Source organism: Salvia splendens, chromosome 13 (assembly GCF_004379255.2).
Source record: "Salvia splendens isolate huo1 chromosome 13, SspV2, whole genome shotgun sequence".
In the NCBI taxonomy this organism is placed as follows: domain Eukaryota; kingdom Viridiplantae; phylum Streptophyta; class Magnoliopsida; order Lamiales; family Lamiaceae; genus Salvia; species Salvia splendens.
In genome coordinates, this window is record NC_056044.1 from 29,548,350 (window position 1) to 29,564,845 (window position 16,496).

General features: G+C 34.2%; 1 protein-coding gene and 1 pseudogene across 1 annotated transcript; one reads left to right on the plus strand and one right to left on the minus strand.

Moving 5' to 3' along the window:
- Positions 1-885: 885 nt before the first annotated feature.
- Positions 886-1,704, minus strand: LOC121760844. The gene is made up of 2 exons (XM_042156447.1): positions 1,575-1,704; positions 886-1,487 (listed from the first exon to the last, which is right to left on the minus strand). Exons 1-2 carry the CDS (start codon positions 1,702-1,704, stop codon positions 886-888), a joined length of 732 nt encoding a protein of 243 aa, XP_042012381.1.
- A 9,503-nt stretch (positions 1,705-11,207) lies between these two features.
- LOC121760845 lies at positions 11,208-11,963 on the plus strand (annotated as a pseudogene).
- Positions 11,964-16,496: the final 4,533 nt, after the last annotated feature.

Consider the following 16,496-nt stretch of genomic DNA (forward strand, 5'->3'; position numbering starts at 1 on the left):
GAGTTGTAAGCAAACCTAGTTACCCTATCCCAGAATGCAGCCTAGTTATCCTAACCCAAAATGAAGACTATAACAAAAAAAACAAGTTTACATACTAAACACCAAACTATTTTGATGCTTATACTGTAAACCCTATGATCCAAGTGGCCTATCTAGATCTGTAAAACATTGATTAGATGCCCTATGTCATATGATGTACCCACATCATTCTGAGGGATTAGTAGATACTCTAAGCTTTCTTTTACCAGATTATCCTCAACTTCAAGTGATGTAGGAAGCCCTACTGTCCTTCTCAGCCTTTCTTTGTTCAAGTGGGGTATTTTGTAATTGTTGCCCCCATGCACTTCTAGGATCTTACTGAGACAGCTTTGCAATATTAAAAAAACATTGTTCAGAGTTTGTGGTGTGAGTTCCTCAAAAGAACTCCAAACATTACCCAATAATTCATATATATTGGTGGCTAGTTTATCATCTTGTAGTGATTGTATGGCCCTGAAAAAGCCAAGGTCCAATACATTGGTGTCTGGGGAGTTGGCTGGTTGGCTAATTAGATGGAATTTAAATCCATCTGAACTTGCAAGATCATCAAATTGTGAGTCAAAGGATTTTAGGTGAGGTTTGGCATTGTCTTGTTGGATATATATCTCCTTGCTTGCATTGGCTGGCCACTTAGCCTTGATTGCTGGAATAATCTGTGCATTATTTATGAATAAATGAAAATATGGCTATGTGATGACATTACCAATGTCTTATAGGAATGTGAGGGGAAAATATCCATACCTGATTCAAGAGACATTCTCTCATTGCTTCCTTGTTAACTGATGGGATAGGCTTTGTCTCTAGTATCCCTCTTGGCCTATTCTTTGACATCCTTTTGGCTGGAACTTATTCTGTGAATGGGAATATGCCTATTTTACCATCAAAGATGGTCTGCCCATCTGTGCCAAACTGTGGCCTACTTACAGCACACATGAACATCACTTTTGTGATGAATCTTTTTGATCTGCACGACCTGTAAGGCTCATCCTCATCCGGCAACAGGTAGTATCTGTCTGAAGCCTTTGTCATGTAAAACCATTTCTCATCAATATGAACTGTGTTGTGCATAGCATGATAACGAAGCTTCCCTTCATCCATAGCTGGCTGAATATGAGTAAGACACCATCTCATTCTACTGATTTTGTTTGCTTCAGTGAGTGCTGGTTTTATGGCATTTGTATGTGGCCTTATCAGGTTATTCTTTGCCCATCTACCAACTGTTGTCTTGCTAACGCCCATTTTACAAGCAAGTTTTCTATAGCAAGATCTCTCAAGAAAAGACAATTGTCTGAACTTATCACCATCAAAATGTACTTTACCTATTTTCTTAGTATATCCTGATGCTCTGCCCCTCATGATAACAGGTTTCCCATCTTCAATTTGCTGCTTGGCTATCCCCCATACGCGGCTCACTGTCCTTCTATGCACTTTGAATCTCTTGGCTGCATCTTGAAATGAACCATGTGGCAGTGCTCCAGCTTGACATTGCTGTTGAAGGAACTACACAATATGGTTCTTCATTTGGCTGCTCAAACTCAGGGTTGCTCTCGGCCCTTGCTCCAATTCTGCCTCTTCAATATGCTCCTGCTCCATCTCTTGCTCCAGTTCTGCCTCTTGAATATGCTTCTGCTCCATCTCTTGCTCCATATCTTGATCCGTTTCCATTCCCCTATGATGAAATTGCTCTGAGGGTAATTTAGATATAAATACCTTTGGTTGGTTTGTAGGTAGGTGGAGTTCAAGTTTTGGGAGTAATTGTGGAGTAAATGTATTTATAGATGTAGTTTAGCTTTAATTTGATTTTGGATTTTTCCCTCCTTGGGATTGTAATGAATTTTTCCCTCCATATTTGGAGATTGAGTTAATGAAAATGGAATGAGGCTCCCTCTTTAAATTTGTGTTGATGTGATGGCCGAAAATCATGGGATTGCAAAGTGTGAAACATTTGTTTTAATTTTATTTTTGGCATAGCTTAAATCATGGAATAAACAAGTTGGAAAATTAAAAACCATAAGTTTAAATAATTTAAACAACCAAAGTTATTGTAAGTCAAAAATAAACAATTTTAAAATTTTAAAAGTCAACCTATCTCATTTCCAACAACTCACTTCATTTATTACACACTCCACCAATTTCTTAAAATCCGTGCCATAACTAAATGGCACCCCAAATGTGGGACGGAGGGAGTAGTTTTTTATAATATCTTTGAAATCGCATTCCCTATAATAATTTATAGATTAGATCAGAATTTTCTAGTAAATTTATGTAAGTTGATATGGTAGCGTCATATTCATAGAACAATTAAGCAGATCGAAAAGTACTTTTTTTTATTTCATTACACTAATTTTTAGTTCATTTAATGGTTTCATCCCGTGAAAGTTTCTCGCATAAAACAATTTAGTTGTATAAGTTCTTGTAACTGGATGTCAATTCTCTAGTAATTTATATAAGTTGATTTGGTAGTGTCTAGATGATAGAAAATGTAATTTGATCAAAATTTAAAGAATACAATTTTTTTTAATAATATTACACTATTTTTTTTATTTCATTACATGGTTTACTTCAAAAAAGTAAAAGTTGGTAGCACACAACAATTTAAATGTATAATATCTTTCAATTGAATGTGAATTTCTAGTAATTTCTATATAAGTTGGATTGGTAGTGTCAGATTAATAGAAAATGTAATTAGATTTAGCTAATACTATTCCCTCTCCCTATATCTATACACCCACTACATATGTAGAGTGCTGCACTACATTTCACATGGTAAATTTTGCTAAGGAATACACTAAAAAAGAGTTTGGAGGAATAGAGTCACTTTCCCAACTTATTTTTAACTTGCTTTCCAACGTACTAGATGGTGACAAAACTCCATCTTTATTGTACTTTCTTCAATTTTTACTGTCTATTTGGTTTTACTTGAGTCCTACTTTATGCATTGAAGTACATTTTTACAGTTGTAGTTGGAGTACTATTTTTCTTGAATTTATTGGTGAAATTTTCATACTGTAGGAGTAAGGATAATGCTTATGTCTATAAACATGTGGGTGTATGCTTTAGCTGCAAATTAAGATAAGTAATATGGTTCAATTGAGATTTTATAAGTTATTTTTTTATCTGAAAAAATAGTCTGATTTTGTAATGATCTTTGTTGGTGGTGTCTTTGGTGCTTGAATGTGGGGCCATGCTAACAGACCATCTTAGGTTTTATTTTTTCTATATTTTTCTAAATGGACTAATTTTTAATAACATTTGCTTGTCCTTCACATGCTACACAGTACACAGCACACACACACACATAGTTGATGGCATCTCAGGCTTCAAATCCTAATGTCGTTGCATCTGAATTCAACTATTCAACAATGGCTAAAACTCCTTTTAGGCGTCGTTTGTTTACGATGACTAATTATCATATGATTATCTATATAGGATTAAGTTATGAGATTATTTTAGTCGGAAAAGGGTGGCTATGACTAATTATCATATGATTATCCATCTAAGATTAAGTTGTGAGATTTAATCTCATGAACCAAAACACATTTAATCATAAGATATAATCTTGCAAACCGAACATGTCTTACTGAATTATAATAATCACATCAAGATTGCATAAATGTTTAAATGCCCTTGTTTGATGGCATAGACATTTCATATTCTCTTTTTTTATTACAGTTAACTATCTACATATGTAGGAGAATCTAAAGTTGATTATATTAATGGCTTTGATTTTCACATGTGTTTTCTAATGGCTAAAACAATGATGAAACTCCATTTTCTCTAGATGATTAAAAACATGTTTTGATAGAATGCTGAAGAAAGACTTATTTATAACTTATAAGGCATATAATGTGTGTGTTCCGAATTTCAGGGGCCTTGCGATATCTGTGGTGATATTGGTGTTGCCTGAGGCATTAAGAACTTGCACTTTATGTAAGAGATATACCGAGCAGATGTACGACCCCTCTCTCTCTCGGTGGCTCACTAAATTTGTGACTCCTCTTGTCTATAAACATTTGCGTTTTGTGTCATATTTTTCTGGAAGTGAAATGGAAGTAGAGGTTTAAGGGAAAAACTTAAATCTAACAAGTTCTCGGTTTTTAAATTTTTGTTTTGTGAGAATTCGAATTCTATAAATAGTTTTCCCTTAAGTGGACTGTTTTATCCCGATATCAGGTATTGCATGAAAGTTGTTCCTACGAAGGACATCGACAACTAGATATGTGAAGAATGCTCGGAGGCATCGCGCACAGAGTAGAAAGTCATCAAATAAATCAAGGAGGACTAAATACATCAGTCCCGAAGAAGTTATCGCGCTCTCAAAAACCTATGGCCGTAAAAGTGGGAAGGGTAAATAAGCAATCAACCATTAAATAATTATGCTAGATTTCTCATATCATATCCAAATACCATATATCTGATCCGAATCAAACCGAAATTTAAAAATTGGTTTAGTTTTTTCGATTTCGGTTCGGTTATATTTTTGTGGAAAATTTTGATTTTTCGGTACGGTTTAGTGTGGATGTATGAAAACCAAAAAGCCATATTTATTTTTAATATTTTATCTACTATACCTAAAAAATACTATTTGTGTTTATTTATATTAATAAATGTACTAATGTTTGGATTTTATGTAATTATTTGAATATGTTACTTATTAATTATAGAAAATAATTATTGGATGTTTTGTTTTTTTGATAGAGTAAAGGTCAAAATTGGTCCTAAACATATAGTTAGAATACGAATTTGGTCCAAAACATTCACTTTTTGAAAATCGGGTCCTAAACATTTGAAATTGTTATCGAAGTGGTCTTTTTTTAACAGAACCGTTGAAAACTAACGGCCAACACTCAATTAATGATATTTTAATTTAATTAATGAACTAATGCATATTTAATTAAACAAAATTAAAAATTTATTTTTAAAAATGCTAAGAAATTCCAAAATCGATTCTTTTGCTCTTTTCTTCCTTCTCTTCCATCTCTCATTCTTTCTTCCCAAATCGGACTCTCTCTCTTCTTCTCTCCGGCGCTCAACGTCCTCGTGTCTTTTTTTCTCTTTGCTCGCTCCTCCAGGACTCGTCGTCATCGCGTGTTTCTTCGCATTGCTGTCTCCATCAACCCCATTCCTTTTGGTCCTCCTTCTCATCTCTCTCCCAATTTTATATTCTCGGCGGTCCGGCGTTGTTATCTCTCCACCGACACTGTCGCTGTTGCCTGAAGATGGTTTGGCTTCCATCACCTCTGCCTGCTCATTGTCAGTCGAGCAGTATTGCTGCTCCACGACCTCATCGCCGCTGCTCTTGCCTCGGTCTAGCCCATTGTCATCCTCTCTCCGTCTCTCAGCTCCACCATCAATGCCCTCTCTTTTCTCTCTCCTTCTCAGTCAATCAAACTCAAATCCATATCTTACTATAATCAATTTCTGGAACCTTAACTGTCCGCTGCTGCTTAACAATTCAATCTCTCTCTCTCCCCTTTAAAATTCCGATGCGGTGTTGCCTTACCCTAAACCCATTCGAATTTCTGGCCTTGGAAGTAATCGGTGATCTCCTCGCCAAGTTACATAGTTATATTCATGTGTTTCTCCTTTTCGGGGCTTGCTCATCTTGAGGTGGTGGGTGTTGGGGCTGATTTGGGGGTCGAGATAGGTGACGACGACGTAGATTTCTGGAGCAGAGGCCACTATTTTGAATTATTTTAATTTTATTTTATTTTAGTAAATTATTATACATCATTATACTAATTAAGTCAAAAAAATTGTTAAGTGGGTGCTGACCGTCATAAATTAACGGTTCTATCAAATTAGGACCACTTCGTTAACGATTTCAAATGTTAAGGACCCGTTTTTCAAAAAGTGAATGTTTTGGACCATATATGTATTCTGACTATATGTTTATGACCAATTTTGACCTTTACTCTTTTTGATATACCGCAATTTCAGTTTTCGAGTTTGATTTTTTAGATTTTTTGGATATGTTTATCACTATAATTATTTTTTAAGGATGCAAAATTCGAGACGCAATCACTTGCGTTGGAAAATTTTAAAAATTAACAACTCATGACACAAAAGAAAGCATACCATAATTAAGGACAAATTAACTTACTCTTTTATATTTAGGACGCTTTCATTTACGTCCTCTAATTTTAGTTGTGACACCAACAATAAGGATGCTTTTTGATGCATTGGTTGTATATTTAGAAATATGAATTAGCGTTCTTAATTGCATTAAAAAATGTACTGAACGATTTGTGGTAGTGAATGCAATTTCTTCTGTTCAGATTTCATTTGATAGTTCGGTTTTCGAATAATTCGGTTTGATTTTCATTTCATTGAATTCTGGTTTTTCGACTCAGTTCAATTTGAGCAGTACAAATACTTCGGGTACCTTTCGGCCAGCCAGACCCTGACCTACCTTGTAAAGATCCTTAAAATACAATTACAACAATCAAACCTAGGGCTTAGTAGTCTATTCATAGAGTAACTAATTTTACATTGTTCTGAATTAAGATGTTCCTTAAAAAAAACAAGTTCTTATTTTTTTCCTGCTATTAAATTTCTAAATTTAGTCTTATTATGTGAAATAAAGAATACTACTATAATTTTACTTTCATGTATAAAATTCGTGGTTCTTGCTACAAGTTCTAATCTAGGATTGACGCCCCTAGTATCCGTAATCCACTTTGTACCTCATGGACAATAAATGTGTAACTCATTCTAGTGAAGTATGAATTGTGCTAAGGTGTTGTAGTTGAAATTTATATAAACCATAATTGTGAAAGCACATCCCTGGAATTCTCTTATCTCATTTGTTTATCTTTGTGTTTTTATCTGCAATCTTTAATTGTCTTTATTGCTTTTACAATTTTACTTTCAAAAATAAAAAACCCTTTGTTTTCTCTAAATAGTAGAAGAAGCTTAGCAGAAGGTAGACCATCTGTGATAGTTTTCCATGTGTTCGATATCTGGTACTGACCTTTAGATATACTATTTTTGTCTTGTAAACTTGCAAGTAGTTGTAGTGCTAATAAAAAGTGCATCAATTTCTTCGTTGGCTCTTCCGACAACATTGCGCAACATTCTCTCAGTGCGCTCCACCGTTCCCTCTGGTCGGGTGACATTGTACATGCGAGCGATGCGGCCCAAAAACCTGTCCCCAGTTTGGTTCGTGCCTACCTCCGAAACTTCGGAGATCACTGATGCACCTTTTATTAGCACTAAAAATACCTGCAAGTATACATGGTAGATCTAGTATAGCTAAAGGTCAGTACCGGGATATCGAACACGAGGAATATAATTGCAACTGGCTATCGTGTGCACTAAGTGTCATATACTATCTAGAGAAACAATAGATTTGGTTTTAAATAAATAAAACAAATAAAATAAAGCAAGTAAATTAGGCAAATAGGAGAATTCCAAGAATAGTGGTTTCACAATTATGGTTATACAAATTCCAACTACAGCACCCTAGCACAGTTCATACTTCGATAGAACGAATCACATAAGTTTTGCCCATGCGGCACAAGCGTAGATTACTAACACTTGGGGTGTCAATCCTAGATCCGTAACTACCAAAAGCTCCTAAGACCCTTATAAAGTCCTCACTCCTAATTAACAGTGCCGTTTTAAGGGAAGCTAATTGTAGTATCTACTAAGTGGATCTGACTCGCCAACCTCCTCTCACGATTATGTAGCAAGTTATATTAAATCATCACCGAATGTGTCACTCAAACGTGAAGTATTATAGAACAACTTAGGGAAGAAACGGAGTAATAACAAAACGGATATTAAATAGAAAAATGGAATTGTATAAACCAATAAAAGTTACTAACACATCCAAAGAAATCTTATAGTTTAGCTACTTATAGACAAATAGCAAAAACTAAAAATTAAAGTACAAAACATAAAGAAAAAGCAAACAAAACCCAAGGATGAATTGTTGTGCAATCTTTAGTCTTCTATTTCCTTGCTCCAATCTCCAAGAATGGTGATGGAATGATGGATGGAGGAATTAGGGTTGGAGAATGTAGGGGGGAGCGATGAAGGCTCCCTTTTGGGCTATGAACTGGTGAATATTATGAATTAGGTTATAGAGTATATATAGGCTTGAAAATGATTTAAATTTGGTAAAAAGTTTCCTCCAAGCAATAGTAAATATGGAATTTTCGTGCCCCATAGCTTAAGGAAAAGATTTGGCTTCACAAGGTAATGTCTTCTTTCTTTCTTTGAATTTCCGCCTAATATTCTGCACTTGATAGCTTTGCGCGACTTTGGTAGAACAACCATAACTTTCTCCACAGAACTCCGATTGAGATAATCAAGGTACCAACTCGAAACTCTTTCGAATACAAAGAGAATGACATGTAAAACACTCTGATCAGACTTCAGGATTGCCAGAAAATTAAGTTTGAACACAGGTTGTCGTGCACGATCGGGCCCAGCGGGCCGTTGGACAGCTCCAGAACCCTCTGGAATCGTTGCAGCGACCGCTGGCATGGGTCCAGCGGGCCACTGGGTTGCACTTCAGTTCCAGCTTCCAGATTTGACGTGTTTATGCCATTTTCAGTTCTATTTTGCACATTTCTCACAAAACACGTCAAAATATCAAAATGGATAAAATATGCAAATAATGGACATGTAATGCAACTTTGACACTCAAAACGGACCAAAAAAATGGCCTTAAAATAGTGAAAAATCCGAGCTATCATACCCCAAACTTGAATATTTGTTTGTCCTCAAACAAAATAAGAAAGAAAAATAAAATAGACTCACGGAATGCACAAGTACTAGACGTCATAATTGCCTCAAAGTATGGAATAGATAGATCAAGCATGTATTAACGCAGTCAAATCAAGAAAGGCTTATTAGTGCACTTTAATTATTAACTCGTGGAACACCTTGAATTCATGCACTCACATGTGGCAAACGTCCAAAGATAGGAAGTGATTTATTTCTCACTCTCAAAGTGTATAAAGGTAATGTGTATAATCACTCAAATCATGCATCATGCAAAGTTTACCATATGCTTGCTCAAAGTATAATCCATCATCTGCTTGATGTGATTAATAATCAAAAGTCCGAAAGGTCTTTATTTTTTGTTGTGATGTAGGCTCTTTGGTAGGTGAGGAATATTTAGCTAAAAAGTGACTCAAAATAAAAATATCCTAAGTAGAGTTAAAATGACTCCACTTTTCTAAACACCCAAAACACTTTTAACACTTACTTTTCTCCTTCAACTCACTTTCCAACCCTTCATTTTTTCTATTTTCTTTTCACAACCTTTCACAACTTTTCTTTTTCTTTCTTCTCTTTTTTTATAAGCATCCTTTCTAAGATCAAGCACACATTTTGAATTTTTTTCTATTTCACCTTCCACTACTTTTTATACTTTCATCCTTATCTCTACAATTCCTTTACAAAAGATATCAACAGTAGCCACCCGGAATTCGCGAGCCTTGGGTAAGAGTGGGGGCGAGAAATTCGTATTCGGCGAGGTGGATGACGAACCACCGAACCAATCGCGGTTCCATCCGCGGGAGCCTGAGGTGTGTTCACATGAGCCGGGGGTTATTCGCCGGACATGTTTGAGAGAGAGAGTGTGAGAATTGAGAGAAAATAAGATTGAGAGAGTTGTTTGGTGTAGTGTGATTTTTATCGTTGAAATGAGGTTATTTATAGATGAAAATGTGAATTTTGGGATAAAAATAATGAAAAATAAATAAAAAGTGGGGAAAATGGATATATTTTATTGGGAAGTGGTAAATATTTTTTTATTTAAATCTGAATTTTAAAATTTTTCTTTTTTTAAAAAAAATTTGCAACGGCATTACCGTTGGCCAATCAGGTCACGCCTCGTCGCCTGCTTGTTGGCACGGACAATGCTCTTCGTCAAGAGCACGTCCGTGCCGTCGGCAAGAGCATAGTTGTGAGCAGCGTGCTCCCCGCGCCGTCGGCACGGCGCCTGCTCTTCCCAACGAGCACCGATACGGATGCTCTAAGTTTAATTCTAAAGTTTTCTTTGTCTGTTATGTTTTGAAATACAAGAGTGTCAAATCATATAAAATTAGTAAAGTCATGAACTTTCAAAATTATAAGGGCAAATTGTCGGTAAAGTCATGAACTTTCAAAATAGTTTGGTTTTTCCCTTGCATGAAAAGTCATGAACTTTATCGAACTGTGTACATTTCCCATCCGACTTGACCCAACAAATTTCCGACACAAACTTATCCTTCGTTGCGCGCCGGAGGCGTGACTTGGAAAAACTCCACTAGTTCTAATTGTTTGTCTTCTATCTTTGCAATTTCTGACCATGGAAGGCTGGACTTATCACAAACATACAAGTAGCACAAATAAAAACATACAAATGGAATTCATCATACAAATCGATATAAACATACAAATCGAAATCCACAAATCAAATTCAACATTAGCATTAATTCCACAATTCGAATTGAACCCTAAATTTGTCTTTTGCCAAGTCACGCCTCCGGCGTGCCACATAAGATAAGTTTGTGTCGGAAATCTATCGAGTCGGGTCGGGTGGAAAATTTACACAATCTAATAAAGTGCATAACTTTTCATACAATATTTAAAGTTTAAGGAAAAAATTAAACTATTTTAATAGTTTATAATTTTACAAATAATTTACTCTAATTATAAATAGGACTATTGTATTTACCACTTAACAAATCACACTTCTGTTGGGCTTAGATTATGTGATTAAATGTGTAGAGTTTGTTCAGGTGCTAGAAATTTATTAACTTTTAAAATTGTATAAATATTTAATAAGGATTATAAGAGAAGTCAACGACGCCTTCACCAATTTTCAGCCACGAAATATGGCTTTCTATTTTTAAATGATGATGTTTCCCTATTATTTTTATTGGAATATTAATGTGGGAGCCACGTTTGGTTTTCTCACAGTTCGTTAGTTGGAAATAACTAAATATAGTATTTTTTTTGGTACTAGACTAAAGTCCCGAAATGGTCTTTAACATATTGCGTTTTTTTTTTATTTTTGTCTAAAACATTATCTTTTGAATTATTCGGTCCCTCACATTTGAAATCGGATCACATTTGGTCCATTTTGGACGGTTCCGTCAAATTTTTGACAGTTTTAATTACCGGGTCACTAATCCGTCACTAATACGTCACTAACTGGGAGAAACTGATCCGTCACTAATCCGTCGGTCGTTGCGAAGCTCTACGCCATTATGGACACAGTTGCAGATAGAATTGAAATGCACAAAAACATTGGAGATCAGAGAAACGAATGGAACTCTCTCCTTCTCAATTCGATCAACGCTCTCAGTCTCGCCGCCGCCACCATGGCCGGCATCGCCTCCATGAGCGAGGGAGACGCCACCGCAGTGGCGTTGTCATCGACAGCGATGTACGTGGCAGCGACCGGGATGCTTTCCATCGTCAACAAAATCCTACCGTCTCAGCTAGCCGAAGAGCAGCGCAACGCAACGAGACTGTTCAAATAGCTTCACAATCAAATCCAAACCATTCTCTCAATTGGAAATCCAAATCTAATTCATGTGAAGGAATTCATGGACAAAGTGTTGGCGCTCGACAGGGCCTTTCCGCTGCTTCTCCTCGGCGCCATGCTCGATAAATTCCTGCCAACCGTGGAGCCCGCGGTGTGGTGGCCTCACAACGGAAGAAAGCAGCCTAAAACAAGCAAAGGCTACAACGGTTGGAATGGGAAATTGGAAGAGGAAATGAGAGAAATAGTAAATGTGATAAAGAGAAAAGACGAAGAAGAGTACTTGAATTTGGGTGAAAAGGCACTCAAATTCAATAAGGTATTGGCGATGAGCGGTCCTGTTTTGACGGGTGTGGTTCGCCGTTGGTTAGCCACGAAACCTTACTGTGGAATTCCCTCAACCACAACGGCCGCACCGTGTTCTCGCGCGTATTAGTGATGGATTAGTGACGGATTTTGTGACGGATTAGTGACAGATCAGTTTCTCCCAGTTAGTGATGGATTAGTGATCCGGTAATTAAACCGTCAAAAATTTGACGGAACCGTCCAAAATGGACCAAATATGATCCAATTTCAAATGTGAGAGACCGAATAATTCAAAAGATAATGTTTTGGACCAAAAACAAAAAAACGCAATATGTTAAGGACCATTTTGAGACTTTAGTCTTTGTCCTACTATAATATTTGTGTTTTCTTCACTAATAGTTCAGCTCAACTTCTTGTACAACGAGGACGATATGTCACAGCTTAAAAATTATCTAGCAAATAGTGACGAAATATATTTTGTTTAACAAATTATGCAAGTCCGGTTGAGTTTATTCATTAAGCATAATTTATAGAATTCGAATTCAAGCTCATTTAATGCGTATAAGTCAAGGATATTATTGACTGTACGTATGTAAAAAAATGAAATACAGATACAACTCTTTAAAATCAATCTATAATAATTGAAATAAAAATTAAATAATTAAGATGTAACCAATTATGAATAAAATATGAAATGATACTATATAACTAAGGATAAGATGAACGTTGCTTGAGTTGTTGGTCGACATGTAGTTGATTGTGGTTTGTGGCTATTTATTTGGTGTTGGTATGTGATCTACTCTTTGGATTGAGTTGTCGAGGGAGATATGTTGTGTTTTATTGCTTTATTGGAATGTGGAATTTGTAACTTTGGGGTACTTTAATAATTTGTTTTTTTAAAATTTTTTGACGGACTTATCATGCTTGTCACTTTTATTGGCTTGAACATTTCTCTCGATTAATAAAAATCCATCACATTCATTATAAAAAGCGGGCTTTAGCAAACATGTTTCACCTAGTATATCCTGTTAATGCTTGCTAATTATCGAGCATTTTCCGAGCACCTATGTATTTAGCGAGCATTCCGATACTCGCTAAATTAACACCATAATTTTTTATGTTTTTGGATAAGTTTGTATTGATTTCGAATAAGTATAACTCGTTCGTTTTTTAGTGATTTGATTAATACAACTTTAGGAGTAATGATTACTACAGACGAATTTATTTTTACCAAATCTTTAACCGCCCATTTGAATGTTGGTCCATCTGTTTACTGTTGAATAAAAACGCCACCACATAATTATTCGAGAATTAACCCCAGTTTTGTGTGAATTTGATTGATGCTACCATCATAGTTTATACATATTCAATAATTAAATGATGCTGTCTAAGTTTAACCTATGTCTAAATTAATTTGATAAATTGACTTTGAATTGGTCGCTAGATCTGTTTCGAGTCTTTTGACTTTCAATTGGATGTAGTAAAATATTTCTTAGTTTCAGCAAATAAAAATGGAGTCCCACTTTAATTTGTTTCTTTCTAATTGGATTGCCATTAAATATGAAAGCTCAATTGAATCTTGAGAAATTTAATTCAACAAGAACTATCTAATATAATTTCACTATCATGATCATGATATTAAATTTCCACAAAACACACTAACATACTAAACGCACAAATCATAATTTTCGATCATACATGCATTATCCCTTAAATCTTACATGCATGTACATATCAATGTCGAGGAAATATTTTTTTATTTAGCAGTTGAACATTTTTTGAAATTATATTGCAAATTGTAAGAAAACTCGAGACGCTTACGAAATTATAGGCTTCATTTTTCCATATAGGGTCCTGTTAGGTTGAGAGATTTTTTAGCTTAATTAAAAATTGAGATGCCTTTTCAGCCATTCATTCACAACATTTTCGAAATGTTAACTGCAAGTAGATTATGTCAACTCGGGGGTATTATCGTCAATAGCCTGCACATCAAATGTCAACAACTTATAGTTGACATTATATGTGTATAGTTGACATGAATTGTATATGTAGTTGACATTATATGTGTAGTTGACATGAATTTTATATGTAGTTGACATTATATATATGTAGTTGACATGAATTGTATATATAGTTGACCAAAAAAAATAAAAAAAAATAAAAATATAAAAAAAATTAAAAAATTAAAATTAAAAAAAAAGTATTTATTGAATAAAATGTACCATGAAATTACCATTCTTCCCTTTCATAATTAATTAATCTAAAAATATTTTTCATGTGGCAAATTCTAGACCACCTATTTAATAAAAATGAGTGACTGATAATGTATCTCAATTCTCAATTAGACTAAAGAATCTCAATTGATCACAACCCTATGCATGTATGTACTACAAAATTCAACCAAATTTCTAAACGGCATGTGTTTTTTGAGCTGCCAATGTTAATTAGAATAAGGAAAAATTAATTTCGAAGAAATATCACGTGAGTGGTATACATTAAAATTGTGACCAAAGCTCGATTAATTTCCTAAGGATCATTCAAAATATTGCTGAAACATTTTGTCTGAAGAATACGTTTTCGACTTGGCATCATTGGTCGTAATTTATCACGTGCTTTTGCTTGATAATTAATAATTGATGTAAATTAATAGGCACTAACCTATTAGATTTTCTAATTATGTGGAGTAATAAATTACTACAATCGACAAGCAAGAAGGATAAATAAATAGAATACTATAATGACACTTCTCGGAAACGAGAATTGTCATAGGCAACTTTGGACGGCTGCATACCATATCACAAATCACAATTATTTTTTAATAATTTTATATTTTACTATATTTTTTATTTTATACTTGTGCGGTTGTGCCATACACTTGTTCATTTTATCGACAATATGTATGCTGCTCAATCTCTTTGTAATGCTATGATATGTTATCTATTATCACTTCATCAAATATTGCACATCATTACAATGTACATTTAAGTTTATAGATATAGATATAGATATAGATATAGATATAGATATAGATATACATCATACATGTCATTTTAATTAAAAAGTGTGTACATATATACGAAAACATAGTGGCTTTAATTACTCCCTCTATTCAAAGCAGTACATGATACATAAACTATTATTCTACCAATTCCACGCAAATAATTTTTTTTAAAATAGACTGCCACTAATTTGAACAGCTACAAGCACTTTACAAAAATCTGTGTGGAAATTTTGACGTCCTACCCCATTTGATAAACAAAATGCTAATTCCGACTCATTAAATTCGGATCATTTCTTTTTCGACACAGGGACTTACATCTAGGGGTGGGTCGATACGAGATATCATATCGAAAACGTTGTATCGTATATCGTATCGAAAATATCGATATGAAAAAATTTCATATCGTTATCGTGTCGAAACTTTCGATATGGATAATATCAATATCGATATCGTATCGAATACTTGTATATCGAAAATTATAATTTCAAATATGTTTCAATATATACGATATATTAGTATATTCGATATAAAACGATATATCGCGATATAAGGAAATTCATATCGTTATCGTATCGAAAACTTACGATACGGTATCGTTTCGTATCGAAAATTACGATATATCGAAAATCCGATAATTTTTCGATATTTTTCAATACGATACGAGCGATATATCATTTTTTTCGATATTTTCCCCCAGCCCTACTTACATCACATGCAATGTTGTTTTTGAGTGAGCCATCTCGAAAAAAATACTACTATGTAACTTTAAGTGCTATTGAGATAGTATTTGTATCATGATAAATTAATGCTTCATTAATATTATGTCTGCACAGGCGGTCACACACAGAAGCAACGAGAGAGTTAAGCTTACTACAAAAAACTTTCTATTTTAGGAATACAAAAGTTGAGCCGCAATCTCTTGCGTTGAAAAGTTTCAAAAAGTAACAATTTTTTACGACGCTTCCATCCGCATCTCTAATTTTAGTTGGGACATCAATAATAATGACCTTTTTTGAAGCATTGGTGGGATATTTAGAAATACAAATCAACGTCCTTAATTGTACTCCATCCGTTTTTTAAAAATAGCAATTATTTCCATATTTGGTTGTTTCTTAAAAATAGAAACTTTAAAATATTTCTATTTTAGGAGATGAACCACACAATCCACTAACTCTATTTTTACTATTTTTTCTCTTCTTCTCTCTTATTTTACTCATTTTTCTTTTCTTCTCTCTTACTTTACCAATTCTATTTTACTCATTTTTCTTTTCTGCTCTCTTACTTTACCAATTCTTTTCACTTAATTTATCAATTGTGCATTAAAACTCGTACCGTTTCAAATGTTTATATTTTTAATATGGAAGGGAGTATTAAAAAACATCCGTAACAGTTTTTTGTTGTAGTGACTCTTAATAAGATAATTTTTTATATTCAAACAATATTATCAAAATTTTAATATTTTATGTGAATTGTTGTCTAAAAGCTCCCATGATCACAATAAAATGATTATAAAATTATTATTGTTTCAGATTTACGAACTAGAAGTATAATTTATAAATTTGTCAAAACTAATTTATGTAGGTGCACTACTCTTTGATGCGTTGAAAATTTTGCACCAATCGAAACATTCAGATTGATACATACATATAGATTTAGGAATTA

Coding starts and splice junctions, on each gene's coding strand:
- LOC121760844 (XM_042156447.1), bottom strand. CDS start 1,704: ATGGAAACGGATCAAGATATGGAGCAAGAGATGGAGCAGAAGCATATT. Junction 1,488..1,574: donor AGGGCCGAGAGCAACCCTGA/GTTTGAGCAGCC, acceptor GTTCATTTCAAG/ATGCAGCCAAGAGATTCAAA.